Source organism: Stegostoma tigrinum, chromosome 11 (assembly GCF_030684315.1).
Source record: "Stegostoma tigrinum isolate sSteTig4 chromosome 11, sSteTig4.hap1, whole genome shotgun sequence".
Lineage (NCBI taxonomy): Eukaryota > Metazoa > Chordata > Chondrichthyes > Orectolobiformes > Stegostomatidae > Stegostoma > Stegostoma tigrinum.
Genome location: NC_081364.1, coordinates 3933188 through 3955324, shown reverse-complemented (window position 1 = coordinate 3955324; position 22137 = coordinate 3933188). Strand labels below are relative to the sequence as shown.

At 44.7% G+C, this 22137-nt stretch overlaps 1 protein-coding gene across 2 annotated transcripts in view; it reads left to right on the top strand.

Moving 5' to 3' along the window:
• txnrd3 (thioredoxin reductase 3) overlaps positions 1-22137 on the top strand; it is a 68072-nt gene that overhangs the window by 35770 nt on the left and 10165 nt on the right. For both annotated transcript variants that reach the window (XM_048547521.2, XM_059649717.1), the window contains exons 7-11: positions 570-712; positions 8087-8202; positions 8509-8734; positions 9485-9577; positions 15620-15696. In XM_048547521.2, coding sequence (XP_048403478.2) covers positions 570-712; positions 8087-8202; positions 8509-8734; positions 9485-9577; positions 15620-15696 — 655 coding nt within the window. The remainder of the gene's footprint in view (positions 1-569; positions 713-8086; positions 8203-8508; positions 8735-9484; positions 9578-15619; positions 15697-22137) is intronic.

Sequence of the window (22137 nt, the reverse complement as noted above, 5' to 3'; positions counted from 1 at the left end):
TGAGACCAGGGAAAGTGATTGATCAGATATTCTGGTTGATCAAGAGGCCTGCGAAATCAATGTAAAGACACACACAAAGTAATAGAAATGTAACAGGGGATATGTACGTCACTGTTTTGCTTTTTTTACAGAATAGGTCACTTAAATAATAATGCAGCTTTGCCTTAAATAAAACTTAAAGGAGAGCCTTCTCACTCACATCCTCAGCTGACTACTCGAACGTTGCGGAGATTGTGTTAATACAGTAAACTTCCAGTATTTCGGGAATATAATTTTTCCCAGTTTACCTGGAGTGCCCGTTCATAAGGTTCCAGTTAAAAAACTTAGTATTTTAGTTTTAGGAGTTGCAGTACTTGTAAGCAAACGCAGGATAGAATTGTTGTCTTTAAAATGTTTTACCTGTTTACTTGGTTTGGAAGGGTTTGAAAACTGTATTTGGAGTCCCTCCAATAATGGAGACCTTTGTCATGGTGACAGTAATGTTCAAGGTTCTGCATTCAACAGCTTGTTAACTGTACGTTATCAACACTAACACAAGGATTCTTGCGTTTTATTTAAATGACTTACAGTTCATCACAACTGGGGTAAGATGAAAGAAGCCATTCAGAACTATATTGGCTCTCTCAACTGGGGCTACAGGGTGGCATTACGAGACAAGAAAGTAATTTACAATAACAGCTTTGCAGAGTTTGTGGAACCACATAAAATAAAGGTATGTAATGTTTCTACATTTAATCTTAATTAATTTGAATTATTCTCTTGAATTACTGTTTTCTTTTGGGCCATTCCCTGACCTCTAAAGACCATGTAACTTAAAAGCCACACTGTTATCTGGAAAGCAGTACAGATATTTGGTCACTGTAAGAGATGCTAAGTTAACTGTTGTCTGGATATTGTCCAAATCTTGCTACATTTGGACCTGAGTTTTTTGGTATCTGAGGCATCACAAACTTGGCTGAACAATGTGCCGTCATCGGTGAACATCCTCAATTATGACGTTATGTTGGGGGGAAGGTCATTGACTAAGAAGCTGAAGAGTGCCTAAGATACTACCCTCAGGAGCCCTTGCAGTTATGTCCTGGAGCTGAGATGATTGAGTTCCAGCAACCATGATCACCTTCCTTTGTGATAGGTATGACTCCAACCAGCAGGGTAGTTGCAGAAAGGTTAATTTTCCCCATGGGAGAATCTGGGACCAAAATCTGAGTAAGGTATCACCCAGTCAAAACAGATATACGGAACTTATTCTCTCAAAGGTAGTCAGTCTATGGAACTCTTTATGGCTGCATGCTGCAGAGGTTGACCTCTTCATTATATTCAAAGCAAAGATATATTTTCAAGCAGTATATCAAAGATTATAGGCAGGAACGTGGATTGAGAATGATAGGTGAGAATGGGAACTGCAGATGCTGGAGAATCCAACATAACAAAGTGCGAAGCTGGATGAATACAGCAGGCCAAGCAGCATCTCAAGAGCACAAAAGCTGGCGTTTCGAGCCTAGACTTTTCATCAGAGAGGGGGATGGGGAGAGGGTTCTGGAATAAATAGGGACGGGGGGGGAGGCGGACCGAAGATGGAGAGAAAAGATAGGTGGAGAGGAGCGGATAGGTGGGGAGGTAGGGAGGGATAGGTCAGTCCAGGGAAGACGGACAGGTCAAGGAGGGGGGGATGAGGTTAGTAGGTAGGAAATGGAGGTGCGGCTTGAGGTGGGAGGAAGGGATGGGTGAGAGGAAGAACAGGTTAGGGATGTGGAGACAGGCTGGAATGGTTTTGTGATGCAGTGGGGGGAGGGGAGATTTTGAAGCTTGTGAAGTCCACATTGATACCATTGGGCTGCAGGGTTCCCAAGTAGAATATGAGTTGCTGTTCCTGCAACTTTCGGGTGGCATCATTGTGGCACTGCAGGAGGCCATCTCTCTATGACTCCCTTGGCCGCTCCACACTCCCCTCTGACCCCACCACACTCCCCTCTGACCCCACCACACTCCCCTCTGACCCCACCACACTCCCCTCTGACCCCACCACACTCCCCTCTGACCCCACCACACTCCCCTCTGACCCCACCACACTCCCCTCTGACCCCACCACACTCCCCTCTGACCCCACCACACTCCCCTCTGACCCCACCACACTCCCCTCTGACCCCACCACACTCCCCTCTGACCCCACCACACTCCCCTCTGACCCCACCACACTCCCCTCTGACCCCACCACACTCCCCTCTGACCCCACCACACTCCCCTCTGACCCCACCACACTCCCCTCTGACCCCACCACACTCCCCTCTGACCCCACCACACTCCCCTCTGACCCCACCACACTCCCCTCTGACCCCACCACACTCCCCTCTGACCCCACCACACTCCCCTCTGACCCCACCACACTCCCCTCTGACCCCACCACACTCCCCTCTGACCCCACCACACTCCCCTCTGACCCCACCACACTCCCCTCTGACCCCACCACACTCCCCTCTGACCCCACCACACTCCCCTCTGACCCCACCACACTCCCCTCTGACCCCACCACACTCCCCTCTGACCCCACCACACTCCCCTCTGACCCCACCACACTCCCCTCTGACCCCACCACACTCCCCTCTGACCCCACCACACTCCCCTCTGACCCCACCACACTCCCCTCTGACCCCACCACACTCCCCTCTGACCCCACCACACTCCCCTCTGACCCCACCACACTCCCCTCTGACCCCACCACACTCCCCTCTGACCCCACCACACTCCCCTCTGACCCCACCACACTCCCCTCTGACCCCACCACACTCCCCTCTGACCCCACCACACTCCCCTCTGACCCCACCACACTCCCCTCTGACCCCACCACACTCCCCTCTGACCCCACCACACTCCCCTCTGACCCCACCACACTCCCCTCTGACCCCACCACACTCCCCTCTGACCCCACCACACTCCCCTCTGACCCCACCACACTCCCCTCTGACCCCACCACACTCCCCTCTGACCCCACCACACTCCCCTCTGACCCCACCACACTCCCCTCTGACCCCACCACACTCCCCTCTGACCCCACCACACTCCCCTCTGACCCCACCACACTCCCCTCTGACCCCACCACACTCCCCTCTGACCCCACCACACTCCCCTCTGACCCCACCACACTCCCCTCTGACCCCACCACACTCCCCTCTGACCCCACCACACTCCCCTCTGACCCCACCACACTCCCCTCTGACCCCACCACACTCCCCTCTGACCCCACCACACTCCCCTCTGACCCCACCACACTCCCCTCTGACCCCACCACACTCCCCTCTGACCCCACCACACTCCCCTCTGACCCCACCACACTCCCCTCTGACCCCACCACACTCCCCTCTGACCCCACCACACTCCCCTCTGACCCCACCACACTCCCCTCTGACCCCACCACACTCCCCTCTGACCCCACCACACTCCCCTCTGACCCCACCACACTCCCCTCTGACCCCACCACACTCCCCTCTGACCCCACCACACTCCCCTCTGACCCCACCACACTCCCCTCTGACCCCACCACACTCCCCTCTGACCCCACCACACTCCCCTCTGACCCCACCACACTCCCCTCTGACCCCACCACACTCCCCTCTGACCCCACCACACTCCCCTCTGACCCCACCACACTCCCCTCTGACCCCACCACACTCCCCTCTGACCCCACCACACTCCCCTCTGACCCCACCACACTCCCCTCTGACCCCACCACACTCCCCTCTGACCCCACCACACTCCCCTCTGACCCCACCACACTCCCCTCTGACCCCACCACACTCCCCTCTGACCCCACCACACTCCCCTCTGACCCCACCACACTCCCCTCTGACCCCACCACACTCCCCTCTGACCCCACCACACTCCCCTCTGACCCCACCACACTCCCCTCTGACCCCACCACACTCCCCTCTGACCCCACCACACTCCCCTCTGACCCCACCACACTCCCCTCTGACCCCACCACACTCCCCTCTGACCCCACCACACTCCCCTCTGACCCCACCACACTCCCCTCTGACCCCACCACACTCCCCTCTGACCCCACCACACTCCCCTCTGACCCCACCACACTCCCCTCTGACCCCACCACACTCCCCTCTGACCCCACCACACTCCCCTCTGACCCCACCACACTCCCCTCTGACCCCACCACACTCCCCTCTGACCCCACCACACCCAGCACCTTCCCCTGCAACCACAGGAAGTGCTACACTTGCCCTCACATCTCCTCCCTCACCCCCATTCCAGGCTTCAAGATGACTTTGCATATTAAGCGGATGTTCACCTGCACATCTGCCAATGTGGTATACTGTATCCACTGTACCTGATGTGGCTTCCTCTACATTGGGGAAACCAAGCAGAGGCTTGGGGACCGCTTTGCAGAACACCTCCGCTCGGTTCGCGATAAACAACTGCACCTCCCAGTCACGAACCATTTCAACTCCCCCACCCATTCCTCAGACGACATGTCCATCATGGGCCTCCTGCAGTGCCACAATGATGCCACCCGAAGGTTGCAAGAACAGCAACTCATATTCTGCTTGGGAACCCTGCAGCCCGATGGTATCAACGTGGACTTCACAAGCTTCAAAGTCTCCCCTCCCCCCACTGCATCCCAAAACCAGCCCAGCCTGTATCCATCTCCCTAACCTGTTCTTCCTCTCACCCATCCCTTCCTCCCACCTCAAGCCGCACCTCCTTTTCCTACCTACTAACGTCATCCTGCTTCCTTGACCTGTCTGTCTTCCCTGGACTGACCTATTCCCTCCCTACCTCCCCACCTATACTCTCTCCACCTATCTTCTTTTCCCTCCATCTTCGGTCCGCCTCCCCCTCTCTCCCTATTTATTCCAGAACCCTCACCCCATCCCCCTCTCTGATGAAGGGTCTAGGCCCGAAACGTCAGCTTTTGTGCTCCTGTGATGCTGCTTGGCCTGCTGTGTTCATCCAGCTTCACACTTTGTTGTCATGACAATGATAGGTTCTGTTCTGGAGTCCTATGTAGGCCTGGGCAGGACAGCGGCTTTCCTTCCCTAAAGAGCGTTAGTTTGGACCATAAGTCATAGGAGTGGAAGTAAGGCCATTCGGCCCATCGAGTCCACTCCACCATTTAATCATGGCTGATGGGCATTTCAACTCCATTTCCCTGCACTCTCCCCGTAGCCCTTGATTCCTTGTGAGATTAAGAATTTGTCAATGTCTGCCTTGAAGACACTTAATGTCCCGGCTTCCACTGCACTCCCTGGCAGTGAATTCCACCGTGCTTTCAGGCAGAGAGTTCTGACTCCACCATTAGTGCACTAGACTTTTTAAATGGCAATCCACAATAGTTTCATGGTCATCATTTGGATATTTCTTGAACTCAAAGTCTACCATTTGCCATGGTGGGATCCCAGGTTACTTGAGCATTGCCTGGATCTCTCATTTACTAGTCCAGTGAAGATACCATTACGGCATGGCCTCCTGGGTATATTGTAATGTTGTATTCTAGTGAATAACAATGCAGGTTGTTACTTTCAGTCCAAAAACCTGTGCACAGCTATTTCAATGCTGGTTATGTTTTGTTTCTTGGTATTTCAAATAGCGATACAGAATAAAAGCTTCACTGGTTATTTCTCACTTTGTTTCTGGGATCTTGCTTAGAGACTCATTCATAGATTCAGTGTTCCCATTTATACCCATTGTCTGATTAACTTTTGATTTTCCTGTCTAACAATAATGGATGGAATGGATAGAGATAGACGAAGCTGATGTGCTGAAAATTTTGTCAAACATTAAGATTGACAAGTCGCCAGGCCCGGATCAGATTTGTCCTCGGCTGCGTTGGGAAGCGAGAAATGCAATTGCTTCGCCACTTGCGAAGATCTTTGCATCCTCGCTCTCCACTGGAGTCGTACCTGAGGACTGGAGAGAGGCAAATGTAATTCCTCTCTTCAAGAAAGGAAATAGGGAAATCCCCGGCAATTATAGACCGGTAAGTCTCACGTCTGTCGTCTGCAAGGTGTTAGAATGGATTCTGAGGGATAAGATTTATGACCATCTGGAAGAGCATGGCTTGATCAAATACAGTCAACACGGCTTTGTGAGGGGTAGGTCATGCCTTACAAACCTTATCGAGTTTTTTGAGGATGTGACTAGAAAGGTTGATGAGGGTCGAGCTGTGGATGTGGTGTATATGGACTTCAGTAAGGCATTTGATAAGGTTCCCCATGGAAGGCTCATTCAGAAGGTCAGGAGGAATGGGATACAGGGGAACTTAGCTGCTTGGATACAGAATTGGCTGGCCAACAGAAGACAGCGAGTGGTAGTAGAAGGAAAATATTCTGCCTGGAAGTCAGTGGTGAGTGGAGTTCCACAGGGCTCTGTCCTTGGGCCTCTACTGTTTGTAATTTTAATTAATGACTTGGACGAGGGAATTGAAGGATGGGTCAGCAAGTTTGCAGACGACACAAAGGTCGGAGGTGTCGTTGACAGTGTAGAGGGCTGTTGTAGGCTGCAGCGGGACATTGACAGGATGCAGAGATGGGCCGAGAGGTGGCAGATGGAGTTCAACCTGGATAAATGCGAGGTGATGCATTTTGGAAGGTCGAATTTGAAAGCTGAGTACAGGATTAAGGATAGGATTCTTGGCAGCGTGGAGGAACAGAGGGATCTTGGTGTGCAGATACATAGATCCCTTAAAATGGCCACCCAAGTGGACAGGGTTGTTAAGAAAGCATATGGTGTTTTGGCTTTCATTAACAGGGGGATTGAGTTTAAGAGTCGTGAGATCTTGTTGCAGCTCTATAAAACTTTGGTTAGACCGCACTTGGAATACTGCGTCCAGTTCTGGGCGCCCTATTATAGGAAAGATGTGGATGCTTTGGAGAGGGTTCAGAGGAGGTTTACCAGGATGCTGCCTGGACTGGAGGGCTTATCTTATGAAGAGAGGTTGACTGAGCTCGGTCTCTTTTCATAGGAGAAAAGGAGGAGGAGAGGGGACCTAATTGAGGTATACAGGATAATGAGAGGCATAGATAGAGTTGATAGCCAGAGACTATTTCCCAGGGCAGAAATGGCTAGCACGAGGGGTCATAGTTTTAAGCTGGTTGGTGGAAAGTATCGAGGGGATGTCAGAGGCAGGTTCTTTACGCAGAGAGTTGTGAGAGCATGGAATGCGTTGCCAGCAGCAGTTGTGGAAGCAAGGTCATTGGGGTCATTTAAGAGACTGCTGGACATGTATATGGTCACAGAAATTTGAGGGTGCATACATGAGGATCAATGGTCGGCACAACATTGTGGGCTGAAGGGCCTGTTCTGTGCTGTACTGTTCTATGTTCTAATAATCTACCTCACCTTTAAAAATATTCAGCAACCCTGCCTCAGCCGCTTTGAGTTCCAAAGTCCTCAGAAAAAGATTATCGGTGTTCTGAAAGTGTACTTCTCATCTGGTCAGAATTAGTTACGTGCAAAATCTGACTGAACTCAACTCTGAACAGCGTGACATTGAAACTGTAATTTTAGGATCAGAAACAAAGTTGCTGGAAAAGCTCAGGAGGCCTAGCAGCATCTGTGAAGGAGAAAACAGTTAACGTTTCGGGTCCGGTGACCCTTCCTTGGAACTGACTGGTCACCGGACCTGAAATGTTAACTTTGTTTTCTCTTCCACAGATGCTGCTGACCTTGCTAAGCTTTTCCAGCAACTTTGTTTTTGTTCCTGATTTACAACATCTGTTGTTCTTTCGGTTTGTAATTTTAGGATAATGCATTAGATTTTTTCAAGACAGTTGACACGTTGCTGGAGAGACATACATGTAAAACTTGAATGTATAGGTAGCCACCTTGGACATGACCAGGTTCTTGCAGTGTCAGTAGTTTGAATTTCACAGCGTCACGGCTGGTGTATCATCAGAAAGGAAGTGTTGTTGGTAAATAAAATATCCAAGGCCATTTCTTTCTCTGTTAACATAAATTGAGAGTACAGCAGGTTTTCCTTTTTTATGCAGTACTTACACCAATTTTACGAACAGTTAATGGAAATAAATATCCCCACTAGTAGTTGGATTTTAACATTAATTTTTTCCATCCATAGGCAACCAACAAGCGTGGTAAAGTGACCTTTCATTCAGGAGAAAAGTTTATTATTGCAACTGGTGAAAGACCTCGTTATCTAAATATACCAGGAGATAAGGATTATTGCATTACCAGGTACATTTCCTTTGTGAGCATTGTGAGTGCTGTTTCTTTAATAACATCCTTTTTACCTCTATTGAATATAGTTGTGAGGATATGGAGGATGACCTTACAAGCTTGTCCATTCACTCTGTGGCATTCCATTACTGGCTTCAACAACTTTGTGGATGTGGAGCTTACATTGGAGACTTGCTAATGATACAAATAAATTGGATCAGGATTAAGATTAGAATTATGACTGACACTGAGGAGATGTAAAGAATATCTTGCTTTGTAAAGTAATCTGTTTGTTGATTTATTTTCTTTACTTGGTTTCTGCAGTGATGATCTCTTCTCCCTGCCTTATTGTCCAAAGAAGACTCTGGTTGTGGGTGCTTCCTATGTGGCACTGGAATGTGCAGGTTTCCTGTGTAGCTTGGGGTTGGATGTTACTGTGATGGTGCGCTCCATTCTTCTACGTGGATTTGATCAGGAAATGGCAGGAAAAGTTGGAGCGTACATGGAATCTCATGGGGTGAAATTCCTGAAAAAATATGTGCCAATCAAGGTAATAAAGTATATTTCTAGCTGCATAATATACTTACTTCATTCCATTTCTTTATAGGTATAAACCTACTACTATCAAACACAGAGCAATGTGTCCTTCTGTTCCGGAAAACTAGTTCGTGGGGGATGGAATGGAAGAATTCTTTTAGAATTGTACATTACAAACATATGCTTTAGGCTATCCTATTAGGAGCTTTGTTAGTTCAACCTAATTCTTCTGAAACATAGTCCCGAAAATGTTGGCATCATCAGGGAAGACAATCTAAAATACTAGGCTTGTTCAAATGATGAACAAATGTGATATGGACTGTTTCCATACTGTATGACTCTATAACTCTGACTCTTAAGAATTATGAGATTGGGGTGGTCACCATTTTAACGCAGGTGGGAAATGTTGCCGGAAGGTGGGACATGGATTACTGTTGGCTTCCTTTAAATTGTCTGATCCAATCATGTTTCTACGCATTAATCTTCTCACTTGAGCATGTAGACCTATTAGATTATTAATAATCTTGCTACCCTCACTACCAAATACCCAGTTCCCCCTTGTCAGTTTCTATATTTACTGCTGAAAGTTAAAAGCCTGGAATAAATGGACTCAGGCTGTGGAGTTTGTTTCTGCTCCTAGTTTGCAAAGCATTAAAATTTCGAGAAAATATCAATTTACTTTAAAGTGCTAATTCATTTTTACATAAAAATTAGAGTAAATACTTTATTTAGCCTCAGGTTTGTTATCCAATTACTTTTGTAGGTTGAACAGCTGGAGGCTGGAACACCTGGAAGACTTAAAGTGACGGCAAAGTCCACAATAAGTACAGAGGTCATTGATGGTGAATACAACACTGTGAGTAGAATGCACTTTATTGCCCATCTGTTTTGATACACAAGATGCTGCAGAATCCAATGTTTGAAATAGTGCAAGGTCAGAAAGTGTAGAGAAATCTAGATAGGTAAGTGAGTAGGCAAAAATTTGGTAGATGGCATTTAAAGTGGGAAAATGAGGTTATACATTTTCTTCAGAAGACTAAAGGAGCAAATTCTTTAAATAGATTACAGGAAACCAGAGTACAATGGAATTAAGAGTCCTTGCACATAAATTAAAGAAAAACTAGCATGCACGTTCAGGTAGTAGAGAAGAGAAATAGAACATTAGTCTTTTTTTTTCCAAAGGGAATGGAATATAAAAATAGAGAGGCCTTGCTAAAACTTTAGGCTCTTGTCAGACTACAGCTGAAATACTTTGAACAGTTTTAGTCCTCTTATTAATTATAGAACATAGAACAGTACAGGCCCTTCAACCCACGATGTTGTGCCGAAATTTTACCCTAAACCTAAGGTCTATCTGACTTCCACTCCTACCCTATACTGTCATCTGTATGTCTATCTAATAGCTGCTTAAATGTCCCTAATGAGGCTGACTCCACTACCCCTTTTGGCGATGAATTCCATGCCCTTACAACTCTGAGTGAAGAACCCACCTCTGACGCCTCCCTGATATCTACTTTCTTTCACTTTCAAACTATGTCCCCTCGTGAAAGCTACCCCCACCCAGGAAAAGGTCTCTTGCTGTCTACTTGATCTATACCTCTGATCATTTTGTACACCTCTATCAAGTCACCTCTCGTCCTTCGTCGTTCTAAAGAGAAAAGCCCTTGCTCTCTCAACCTTTCCACGTAAGGCCTTCCCTCCGTTCCAGGCAACATCCTGGCAAATCTCCTCTGCACCTTTTTCTAACGCTTCCACATCTTTCCTGTAATGAGGTGACCAGAACTGGACACAATACTCCAGATGTGGCTGAACCAGGCTTTTGTATAGCTGGAGCATAACTTCACAGCTCTTGAACTCAATCCCTCTATTAATGAAAACTAACACACCAGGTGCCTTCTTAACAACTCTGCCCACCTGGGTGGCAGCTTTCAGGGAACTGTAAACACGAACCCTGAAATCCCTCTGCTGTTCCACACTGCCAAGAATCTTTCCATTAACCCTATATTCTGCTTTCAAGTTTGACCTTTCAAAATGAATCACCTCTCACTTTTCAGGGTTTAACTCCAACTGCCATTTCTCAGCCCAGCTCTGTATCCTATCAATGTCCCCTTGTAACGTAGAACAGCCCTTTGCACTGTCCACAACTCGACCCACCTTCGTATCATCTGCGAACTTACTAATCCACCCTTCCACTCCTTCATCCAAAGCAGTTACAAAAATCACAAATAGCAGAGAACCCAGAACAGATCCTTGCGGTGCACCACTTGTAACTGGGTACCATGTTGAATATTTTCCATGCATTACCACTCTTTGTCTAAGGGTCAGTCAATTCTGAATCCAATCTGCCACGTTTCCTGCTATCCCATGCCACCTCACTTTCTGCATGAGCCTACCATGGGGAACCTTATCAAACGCCTTATTTAAATCCATGCATTACACATCCACTGCTCCACCTTCATCCACGTGTTTGGTCACCTCTTCAAAGAATTCACTCAGGCTTGTGAGGCATGATCTACCCCTCACAAATCCATGCTGACTATCACGAATCAAACTGTGCCTTTCGAAGTGATCATAAATCCTGTCTGTCAGAGCCCTTTACAATAATTTGCCTACCTCTGACGTAACACTAACTGGCCTGTAATTTCTGGAGTTATCCCTATTCCTTTTTTGAACAAGGGAATGATGTTTGCCTCTTTCCAATCTTCCGGCACTGTACCCGTGGACAGTAAGGACGAAAAGATCATCGCCAAAGGGCCTGTGATCTCGTCTCTCGCTTCCCATAGAGTCCTTGGATAAATCCCATCCGGCCTGGGGGACTTATCTATCTTCAACTTTCAGAATTCCTAGCACATCATCTTTACTAACATCAACCTCCTCTAGCCTACTTGCCTGTTTCACAACATCTTCCTCTACCACTAGGTCCTTCTCAGTTGTGAATACTGAAGAAAAGTATTCATTAAGGACCTCTCCTATCTCTTTAGGCTCTGTGCACAAATTTCCTTTCGAATCCTTGATCAGCCCCATCATTTCTCTGGTCATTCCCTTGTTCTGCACATACGTGTAAAAAGCTTTGGAGTTTTCCTTGATCCTATCTGCCAAGGTTTTCTCATGCCCCCTTATAGCTCTCCTAATCCCTTTCTTCAGGTCCTTCCTGGATAACTTAAATGCCCGTTGAGCCTTTCCCATTCCTCTTTTCCTAAACCTTATATAAGCCTCCTTCTTTCTCTTAATCAGTCGTTCGATCTCTCAAGAACCATGGCTCCCTGACTCGACCACATCTTCTCTACCTGCTAGAGACAAACATATCGAGCACGCGTTCCTTAAACAATCTCCACATTTCTGTGGTGCTTTTCTGTGGCAGCACCTGTTCCCAATTTGTTACCGAGTTCTTGCCTAGCTAAATTCTAATTACCCTTCCCCCAATTGTAAACTTTACCCTGCTGTCTGTACCTATCTTTATCCATGACTATCGTGAAAGAAACCATTACGATCGCTAGTGCCAAAATGTTCGGCTACCAACTGGTCTAACACTTGGCCCGGTTGGTTGTCAAGCACCAAATCCAAAGTGGCTTCTCTTTGTGTTGGTCTATCTACATACTGTGTCAGGAATCCTTCCTGAGCGCACTGGACAAAATCTGCCTCATCTAAACTATTACAAGTAAAGTATTTCCAATCAATATTAGCAAAGTTGAAGTCACCCATGACTGCACCCGTGTGACTTCTGCACCTTTCCAGTATCTGCCACTCAATCCGCTCCTCCACATCTCTGCAACTGTTAGGGGGTCTGTTTAAAAAAAAACTCAACATCGCGACTGCTCCTTTCCTGTTCCCGACTTCAACCCAAACTGACTCTGTAGATATATTGTTCTCGAACTGCCTTTTAGTAGATGCTATACTAGCCCTGACTAGCAATGCCACCCCCTCACCTCTTTTACCACCCTTCCTATTTCTTTTAGAGCATCTAAATCCTGGAACTTCCAACAACCATTCCTGTCCCTGAGTTAACCAATTTTCTGTAATGGCCGCAACATTGTCGTTCCAAGTACCGACCCATGCTGTTAAGTTGACAGTGTTTCAGCTGTAGTCCGACTAGAATTTTAGCAAGGCCTCTCTATTTTTATATTCCATTCCGTTTGGAAAAGTCTATTTCTCTCCCCTATTACCTGCTGAACGTGCATGCTAGCTTTTTTTATACACACGTACACATGTATAGGGATATATGTGTACACGTGGAAAGGCTGTTTTCCCTGTGTGGAAAGTTTAGGACCAGAGGGCAGCATTTCAAAATAACGAGTAGCCCATTTAAAGCAGAGATGAGGGATAATTTCCACTGTTAGAGGGTTGGGAATCTGTGAAGTTCTTTACTGCAGAAGGCTGTTGAGGCTGAACATTTAACAAGGCCGAGAGGGAAACAAAATTGCGACAGGTGTACAGGGTGGATGGAAAGCAGGTTCAATTAGTTGGTAATAGTGGAATGTCTTATCGTGGGGGCGGAGGCGGAGGAATTGGGAATAGGGGATGGAATTTTTGCCGGAGGGTGGGTGGGAGGAGCTGTATTCTAGGTAGCTGTGGGAGTTGGTGGGCTTGAAATGGACATCAGTTACAAGCTGGTTGCCTGAGATGGGGACTGAGAGGTCCAGGAAGGTGAGGGATGTGCTGGAGATGGCCCAGGTGAACTGAAGGTTGGGGTGGAAGGTGTTGAAGTGGATGAACTGTTCGAGCTCCTCTGGGGAGCAAGAGGCGGCGCCAATACAGTCATCAATGTAATGGAGGAAGAGGTGGGGTTTGGGGCCTGTGTAGGTGCGGAAGAGGGACTGTTCCACGTAACCTACAAAGAGGCAGGCATAGCTGGGGCCCATGCAGGTGCCCATGGCCACCCCCTTTGTTGATGAGGCCATGAATGGTGTTGGAGATGATGGCTTGGTGCTCGGGTGTGGGGTAATGATTGAGGGGGCAGTAGGAGATGGTGTCGGAGAGTTGACGTTTGGCCTCGGCGATGTAGAGGTCAGTGTGCCATACTACCACTGTGCCACCCTTGTCTGCGGGTTTGATGGTGAGATTGGTGTTGGAGCGGAGGGCTGCCTGTTCTGCGGGGGAGAGGTTGGAGTGGGTGAGAGGGGTGGAGAAGTTGAGGCGGTTGATGTCTCGACGGCAGTTGGAGATGAAGAGGTCGAGGGAAGGTAGGAGTCCTGGGGGTGGTGTCCAGGAAGAGGACTTGTGTTGGAAGCGGGAGAAGGGTTCAGTGGAGGGAGGGTTAGGTTCCCGGTTGAAGAAGTAAGTGTGGAGGTGAAGTTCTATGTCCAACCGTGACTGGTATTCATTGATGTGTGGTTGTAGGGGGACAAAGGTGACAATTAGTTGGTGTTAGTAATGAGGGTACATAATATTACTGTGAAAGGCAAGTAACTTAGGGATTTGAGGAAAATTATTTTTCACCAGAGGATCATGAGAATTTGGAATGCACTCCATGGGAAGGTAGTTGAGGAGGGAAAGCCCACAATCTTTAAAAAGCACTTGGGTGAGCTCTTAAAATGTCATAATATTCAAGACTGAGTTGAGTGTTGGAAAGTAGGACTAATGTAGATTTTGTCGAGTTATTGTTGGTGCAGCCTTGATGGACCAAAGGGCCTCTACTTATGATTCTGAGATAGACGGACAGCTTTTTAATCAGTAAGAGAATCAAGGGTTAAAAGGAACAGGCAGGAACCTGGATTTGAGGATTATTAGTCACGATTGGTGGAATATCAGTGAGTTGAATAGCCTACTGGCTCCTATGCCTTAATGATCTAAAGCAAAGTATATAGTAAAGTTGAAACCAGTCCAAATTTTCATGATGTTCAAGGAATTATTTTGTGTAAGAGTTTTTTTTCTTAACAACAATCATTTTTCTTTTGGATAATACTAAAGGCACAGTGGTGTAGTGGTTAAAGTCACTGCACTGGGAATCCAGAATCCCAGGTTAATGTTCATGGGACATGGGTGCAAATCCTACCGTGGCAGATTGTGAATTAAATTTAAATTTAATAAAAATCTGGAATAAGAGTCGTTGTATAAATCCACCTGGGGAGGAAATCTGCCATCTTACCTAGTCTGGCCTATGGTTGGCTCCAGACCCATGGTAATGTGATTGACTCTTAACTGTCTTCTGGGCAATTAAGGATGGGTATTAAATACTGTTCTAGCCAGTAATGTCCACATTTCCATGAAAGAATTCTAAAAGGTAGCTAATTCCTTATATGAACTTTCACTGCATAAAGTAGACTGTAAGGTGAACTAAGATGAACATTACATTCAGAAAGCACAAGCACAGAATAACAGTAGGGGAAATACATGTATTTACTTGCCATGTCTTAGAATGGTGAGTTCAACTTGATTCCTCGATTGAGATTAGCTCATTTCAAATTTAGTAGTAATCAAATTGGAGAAAAGTATTTTGTAGAGGGTGATAGGGATAAAGCAGATGGGTTTGCTGTACTTCTTAAATCTCTTAAATTCCAATGCTGCTTAATGCATTTGTGTAAAATCATAGCTTTTGATTATACATTAAATGACTTCTAAGATGAATTTTTTTTGCACTAAGTAGAGACAAAATTAATGTAACTGAAGAGAGCTGTCTTGTAGTACAGACTTTTTTTTTTGTAAAGCTGTTTCTGATCGAGCTAATTGCAAATCCACATCTCCCCAATGCAAGTTTAGATGAGAAGATTAATGTGGCAGCCAGGGTGGAATAAGTCTCCATATCAGAATTATTACTTAAATAGCTTTTACTCCAGAAGATTGGGAGTCTGATTATATGGTAATGTTTTTTTGTAAAACCTTGTGCTCTAGTAATGGCTTCGTGAGAATATGTGAAGATGCCTTAAATAATTACTAGGAAACATGATTTTTTTCTGTTTAGGTATTAATTGCTGTAGGGCGTGATGCTTGCACCAAGCACATTGGCCTGGAAAAAATTGGTGTTCGTCTCAATGAAAAGTAAGCAATTTTTTTAATCGTGAAGTTTGAGAAAAGAATTTTAATATTAACTTGAATCTGGTCTGCAAATTCCGAAAATCACAATGGTACTAATCACTAACATGTGGCAACAGTAGGCAAGCTTGATTTTCTCCTTTAATATTTTGTTTCGTAAGATTTTATTAATCTTGCTTATGTGTTAGATGGTGGCTACAAATGACTTGCTGGACAGGGCTGGTGCAACAGTATTTAGGAGAAAAAAGTGATATGAAAATATTGGTGTTGAACGAGGAGAGGGTTGGAATTCAGGATTGGTAAGCAGAGCAACATGTGCAGAAGATTCCTGTATAATTGCTTATTTCTATTTCCCTGTCAAATAAAAATTTGCTTCTGAGAATGGTATAAAATTTGCATGGGCCTGAAAGCCTTTCAAGGCTTCAATTCTGAGCTGCAGGTTGCCCAGGTGGTCACTTTCTTTTCAGCATTGCTATTGATCCTGCACCCTCTTGGGATGCTATTTATATGCCTATAAACAAAGGAAGGGCATTCATCTGAATCCTATCTCTTTGTGCAAGGTTTTATTATTTATTTTCCTTGTTGCTATTGTTCAGTTTTTAAAAGGAACCAAATTTGGAAGTACTGTTGAGTTAGCAAAACCTCTGTGGAGTGAGGAACGGACTTCTACAGTTGTCTGTTCCATTACAGGACTCTTTTCTCTCTGTGATTTGAAATTTCGATGATAATGCTTCTCAAAAAAAAAAAATTTTGAAGAAAAATCTGCTTACCTTCTCCTGGTTGCCCCTCATCTCCCCCTCACTTTTTAAGAAAGATTGCTTTAGCATCTCCAGCATAGTAGAAAAGACTGCAGATTTCCAAGTTTGTGCATTTGAGAATCTAATGCCATTGAATTTTAACACAAAAACATATGTGCTGGAAAAGCTCAGCAGGTCTGTCAGCATCTGTGAAGAGAAATCAGTTATCGTTTTGGGTCTGTTTCTGAGGAAGGGTCGCTTGACCCAAAGCGTTAACTCTAATTTCTCTTCACCGATGCTGCTTGACTTGCTGAGCTTTTCCAGCAACTTATGTTTTTATTCTTGATTTACAGCATCTGCAGTTTTCTCAGTTTTTATTCCATCATTGAATTATAGTTCGTCAGTTGTAACCAATGTAGGTTAAATAATAATATACCAATGATATATTGTAATAAATCGATAAAGAATGTTGAACAAGAATATTTACTTTTATACAGAGCCCTTCTTTAAATTTTAATTTTCAGAAATCATTTACTTTAGAATAATGACTTCAGTAAGCAGCCCAGAGCTTATGATACAATATGATAACATGACTGTTTGCTCAATAAAGATTACTCAAAAGTATTTAGTCACTTATCTGATTTATTGTTAACATATCCTTTGAAGGATAGCCCTTGCAGCACTGGAGAATTTACTTGTTGCAATGTCAGCCTAGATTGTGCTCAGGAACTGCAGTGGGGCTTGAACCCACTATCTCCATTGTACTATAAATGGAGCAAGTTTGACGTTCTGTTTTTGTTGTGGATTGATTAATTTTGGATTACAGTTCATGCAGTGCTTCACGCAAATGACCAGCGTCATTGTTTACTTGTTAGTTTTAGGGATGTTTGAGGAGGAGGAAATGAGAGATTATCGAATTGATGTGTCATATCCTGTGCAAAGCTTGCCTTCGTTAACAGCTATAATCAAGCTGACTTTGCTTCACTCATAATTGAAAATTGTACCTCATGCATTTTCAGCATTCTTGTATATCAGTAAAACCTTATGGTATTTGACAACCAAATTTCACAGCCTGATCTCTCAATTTTTCTTACCCACCGTTTCAACCCACTTCTTTTATACTGCAGTTGCATGTTATATTGTTGCACTCTTCTAATTAGTACTGGATCTGTGAAATCGCATGGCAATGTAAACAGTCACTCATTCCAAAAGAAAGTAAAACATTGTGTTGACCTTGAATTGCTAAAGATTTGATTTGGATTTCATTATTTAATTTTCCAGCTCTCTTTGGCAGAGATAGGATGTGGGAATGACTTGACAGTTTTAAATTTGATTGCAGCTCAACTTTTATTAGGGCACACCCAACAGAAAAGCTACAGTCAATTGTTTGTGTGATTTGCACTTCATGGGAAGTTCAGCTTTGCATTAGTATCCCTCAAATATCCTAAATATAAGTTGTTTTATTTTTAGTTTAATATACTACTGTAGTTATAGTTCTGTTACTTATCAAAATGAGATATTAAATGAAAAATTTCAAAACCATTGGGTATCTCTTTTAAAGGTAATGAGGTACTTTTGAAATGAAATCACAGTTGTAACGTAGGAAATGTGTCAGCTAGTTTGTATGCAGCAAAATCCCACAAACAGTAGTGTGATCATTACCAGATCCTTTTCTTTATGTAATATTGTTTGTGGGAGAAATCTTGGCCAGAATAGTGCCTAGCAGTACAAGTATTGTTCCTTTTTTTGGCATAAGTGACTGTTTATATTGTCATGCTGTTTCACGGATCCACTATGAATTAGAATAGTGCTGCCTGTAATGTCAGAAGTCGCAAGAAACCAGGGTACAGTCCCATGGCTTTTTTCTGGAGCCACAAGAGCGCTGTTCCTTTCGTCAGGTGAAAAGACTTTGCCTGATGAAGGAGCAGTGCTCTAAAAGGTTGTGACTTCAAATAAACCTGTTGGACGATATCCTGTTGTCATGTGGCTTATGGCTTTGTCCACCCCTGTCCGATGTTGACTCCTCCACATCTATTCTGTAACAAGCAATTATCTTAGGAGGAAAAGTTGAGTTGATCGAATCTATATCCGTTGGAGTTTAGAAAAATGAGAGATGATCTTATTAAAATGTACAAGATTCTACGGATGCTTGATGGGGTAGCTGCTCAGAAGATGTTTCTCCTAGTGGGAATGAATGGGTCCAGATTAGGTGACATTAAAAAATACTCTCCGTTTAAGACTAAGAAGAAGTAGTTCTCTCTGATGTTTGTTAGTCTATGGAATTCCCTTCCCCAGAAATCATTGCAGGCTGTTTCATTGATTACATCCAAGTCTGAGTGAGATTTATAAGTAGTAATGGAGTCAAGGGTTATGGGGTGGTGGGCTGAAAATTGTAGTTGAGACCACAATCAAATCAGTCATGATCTTATTGAATGGCAAAGCAGCCTTAGTGGCTGAAAGTCCCTCTCCTGCTTTTCGTTCCTGTGTTCTTGTAAGTATTGGTGTAAATCTCTTTTCTTAATGTTCCAAGAAAACTAACAAGTTAAAATGCTGTGATGGAGATGATGGGAACTGCACATACTGGAAAATCTGAGATAACGGAGTGTGGAGCTGGATGAACACAGCAGGCCAAGCAGCAACTTAGGAACACAAAAGCTGACATTTTGAGCCTCGGCCCTTCATCAGAAAGGGTCTAGGCCCGAAACGTCAGCTCTTGTGGACTTAAGATGCTGCTTGGCCTGCTGTGTTCATCCACCTCCACACTTTATCTTAAAATGCTGCGATATTCTGTTCTGCACCGTACCCAAACTTGTCTTACTTTCATTCATTTCAAGGCCATCTAACTGGCTGCAAATATAACGTCTATGTGAATTGATGTACAAAATCAGTATTATATATCCTACACTACTGTCAACAGTGAAGTTTACCTTACATGACTCTTGCTGTCTACCATTGAGTAGCAAAAAAGCTCATAAAATATCTCTCATGTTAGCTAGCTGTCGCTGAAGCATTTCAGCCAGACTTCCTTGGCTCTGCATTCAAAGCAGCTATGTTTATTAATTCCAGTTAATGGACGATCAGGCTCTTATTCAAAACTTCCTTCAGATTGAAATGACATCATCTCCTTGTAATCTGTGAGGTACACATTTTAACAAAATCATAATTTCAACTAATGTGAAATTTGCTGAGGAATTGGTACTTTTGAGTCCATTCAGCTTAGCAGCATGATTCAAGTGAATTTTGCATTGAAGTACCAGTTTGATGCATTTGACTGAGTGCAACTCATTGACTTTAGAATTTATTCAGGTACGTTACGTTCACCATTTGCTACTTTTACAATCTGAATTTTAATAAAGGAAATTACTAAGGTATAGGGCACAAATTGGCTAAAATGGATTGGGAGGATAGATTAAAATCTGACTGCACACAAACAGTAGATAGTCTTTAAAAAAGCTGTTGCATGGCTTGCAGCAACTAGACATTCCTTCCAGGTGCAGAAACTAAAAAATAAATCAGTTAACTGTCGCAAACTAAGACAGTTCAGGGTAGGTAAATGTGGAGCTGGAAAATTACAGTAGGTCAGACAGCATCTGAGGAGCAGGGAAGTCGGTGTTTTGGGCTGAAACCCTTCGTCAGTACTGGGGAGGGGGACGGAGCCCAGAAATAAAAGGGGCTGCTGGGGCCTATGTGTTGGGGGAGGCGGGGGTGTTGTGGGTGGTAGGTGGGTCTCCTCAAAATTACCTCTACTACCTCCTCTCGCCCATCCTCCTGCAAAAATATTATCCCATTCTCAGTTCCTCCACATCTGCACCCAGGATAAAGTGTTCTACTCTAGAACTTCCCAGACATCCTCCTAATTTTGGGACCGTAGTTTCCCCTCCTCTATGTTATTAAGAATGCCCTCAACCACATCTCCCCCATGTCCTGCACTCCTGCCCTCAAATCTTCTCCCCCAACAACAGCAAGGATTAAGTCTCCTTAGTCCTCACATACCACCTGCCAACCTCCGAATACAATGTATCATCCTCTGACATTGCTGCCACCTACAATCAGATCCCACCACCAAAAAGATATTCCCCCTGACTCGTACGCTTTCCGCAGGGACTGTTTACTCCGCAATTCCTTCGTCAGATCCGCACCTGCTACCTTTCGTTGCAGCCGAAGGAGATGCTACACCTGTCCCTGAACCTCCCCTGTCGCCTCCATCCAAGGCTCCAAACAATTCTTCCAAATCTGACGGAGATTCATCTGCACTTCATCTAACTTTATCTACTGTATCCATTGCTCCTGTATGATCTCCCTTATATTGAGGAGACCAAACACAGCCTTGGGTACCAGTTCATGGAACATCTACACTGTGCATGCACCCACCAATCAACCTGACTTTCCAGTTGCCATCCACTAACTCCCCCTCCACTCCCCAGGTGACATCCTTGGCCGCCTCCACTGTCCGAGTGGGGCCAAATGTAAACTGGAGGACCAACACCTGATATTTCACCTTGGGAGCTTGCAGCCCAATGGCCTGAACATTGACTCCACAAGCTTCAAAATCTCTCCACCCACCCACAACTTGTCCATCTTCTAACTCAGTTATCCACTCCACCCTTCTCTGTGACTGACCACAATGACCCTGTACCTGCATTTACCTATCTCCATCTCACTTACCCCGCCCCACCAACCTCCCTATTTATTTCTGGACCCCCATCCCGCTTTCTAGTGCTGACGAAGGATTTTGGCCTGAAACGTTGACTTCCCTGCTCCTTGGATACTGCTTGACCGGCGGTGCTTTTCCACCTCCACATTTATTGACTCCAGCTTCCAGCATTTGCAGTCCTTACTGTCTCCAAATGAAGTTCAGGATTGCATAAGATTAAAAGAAAAGGCCTGTTAATTTGATGGAAATAGCACTGAGGATTGGGAAGCTTTTTGAGTAAAACAAAAGACGAATAAGAAACTGATAAGGCAGTATAGAATATGAATGAAACCTTGAAAAAAAAGCCTAATTACAGACTGTAAAAACTTCTGTAGTAATGTGAAGAGGAAATGTTTGGCTAAAATGAATATGGATCCATTAATGTTGAGTCAAGAGAATTTATTATGGCAAAATTAGCATTAGTAAGATGATTGTACTGGAGAAATTACTGGGGCTGAAATTCAATAAATACTCAAAATCTGATGGTCTACACCACCCCCCCCCCCCCCCCCCCCCCCCCCCCGAGTAGTGAAGGAGGTGGCTTTAAAGCTAGTTGATACATTGGGTGATGTATCAACTTTGGTAATTGTCTTCCAAAATTCTATAGATTATGGAATGATCGCTATGGAATGGGAGATGGCAAGTGTCACTGCCCTATTTAAGGAAAAAAGTAATAGTGAAAATAGGGACCTACAGACCTGGTAAACCATCCATCAATAGAAGAGAAATTTTGAGAATCTATTATAAGCACCTGGCTGGAAATGACCTGGGCATTGTCGTTATGAATTTGTGAATGGGAAATTGAGATTAAATTTGATGGAGGTTTTTGAAGGTGTTGCTAACAAAATTGATAATGGAGAGCAGATAGATGTACTGTACTTAAATTTACAAAAGACTTTTAATGAAGTTCCCACAGGAGGCTGCGTAATTCATATGAGGTGGGAGATAACATACCAGCATAGGTTTATGATTGGCAAACAGAAAACATTAGGAATAAATGTGTAATCTCATTGGTGA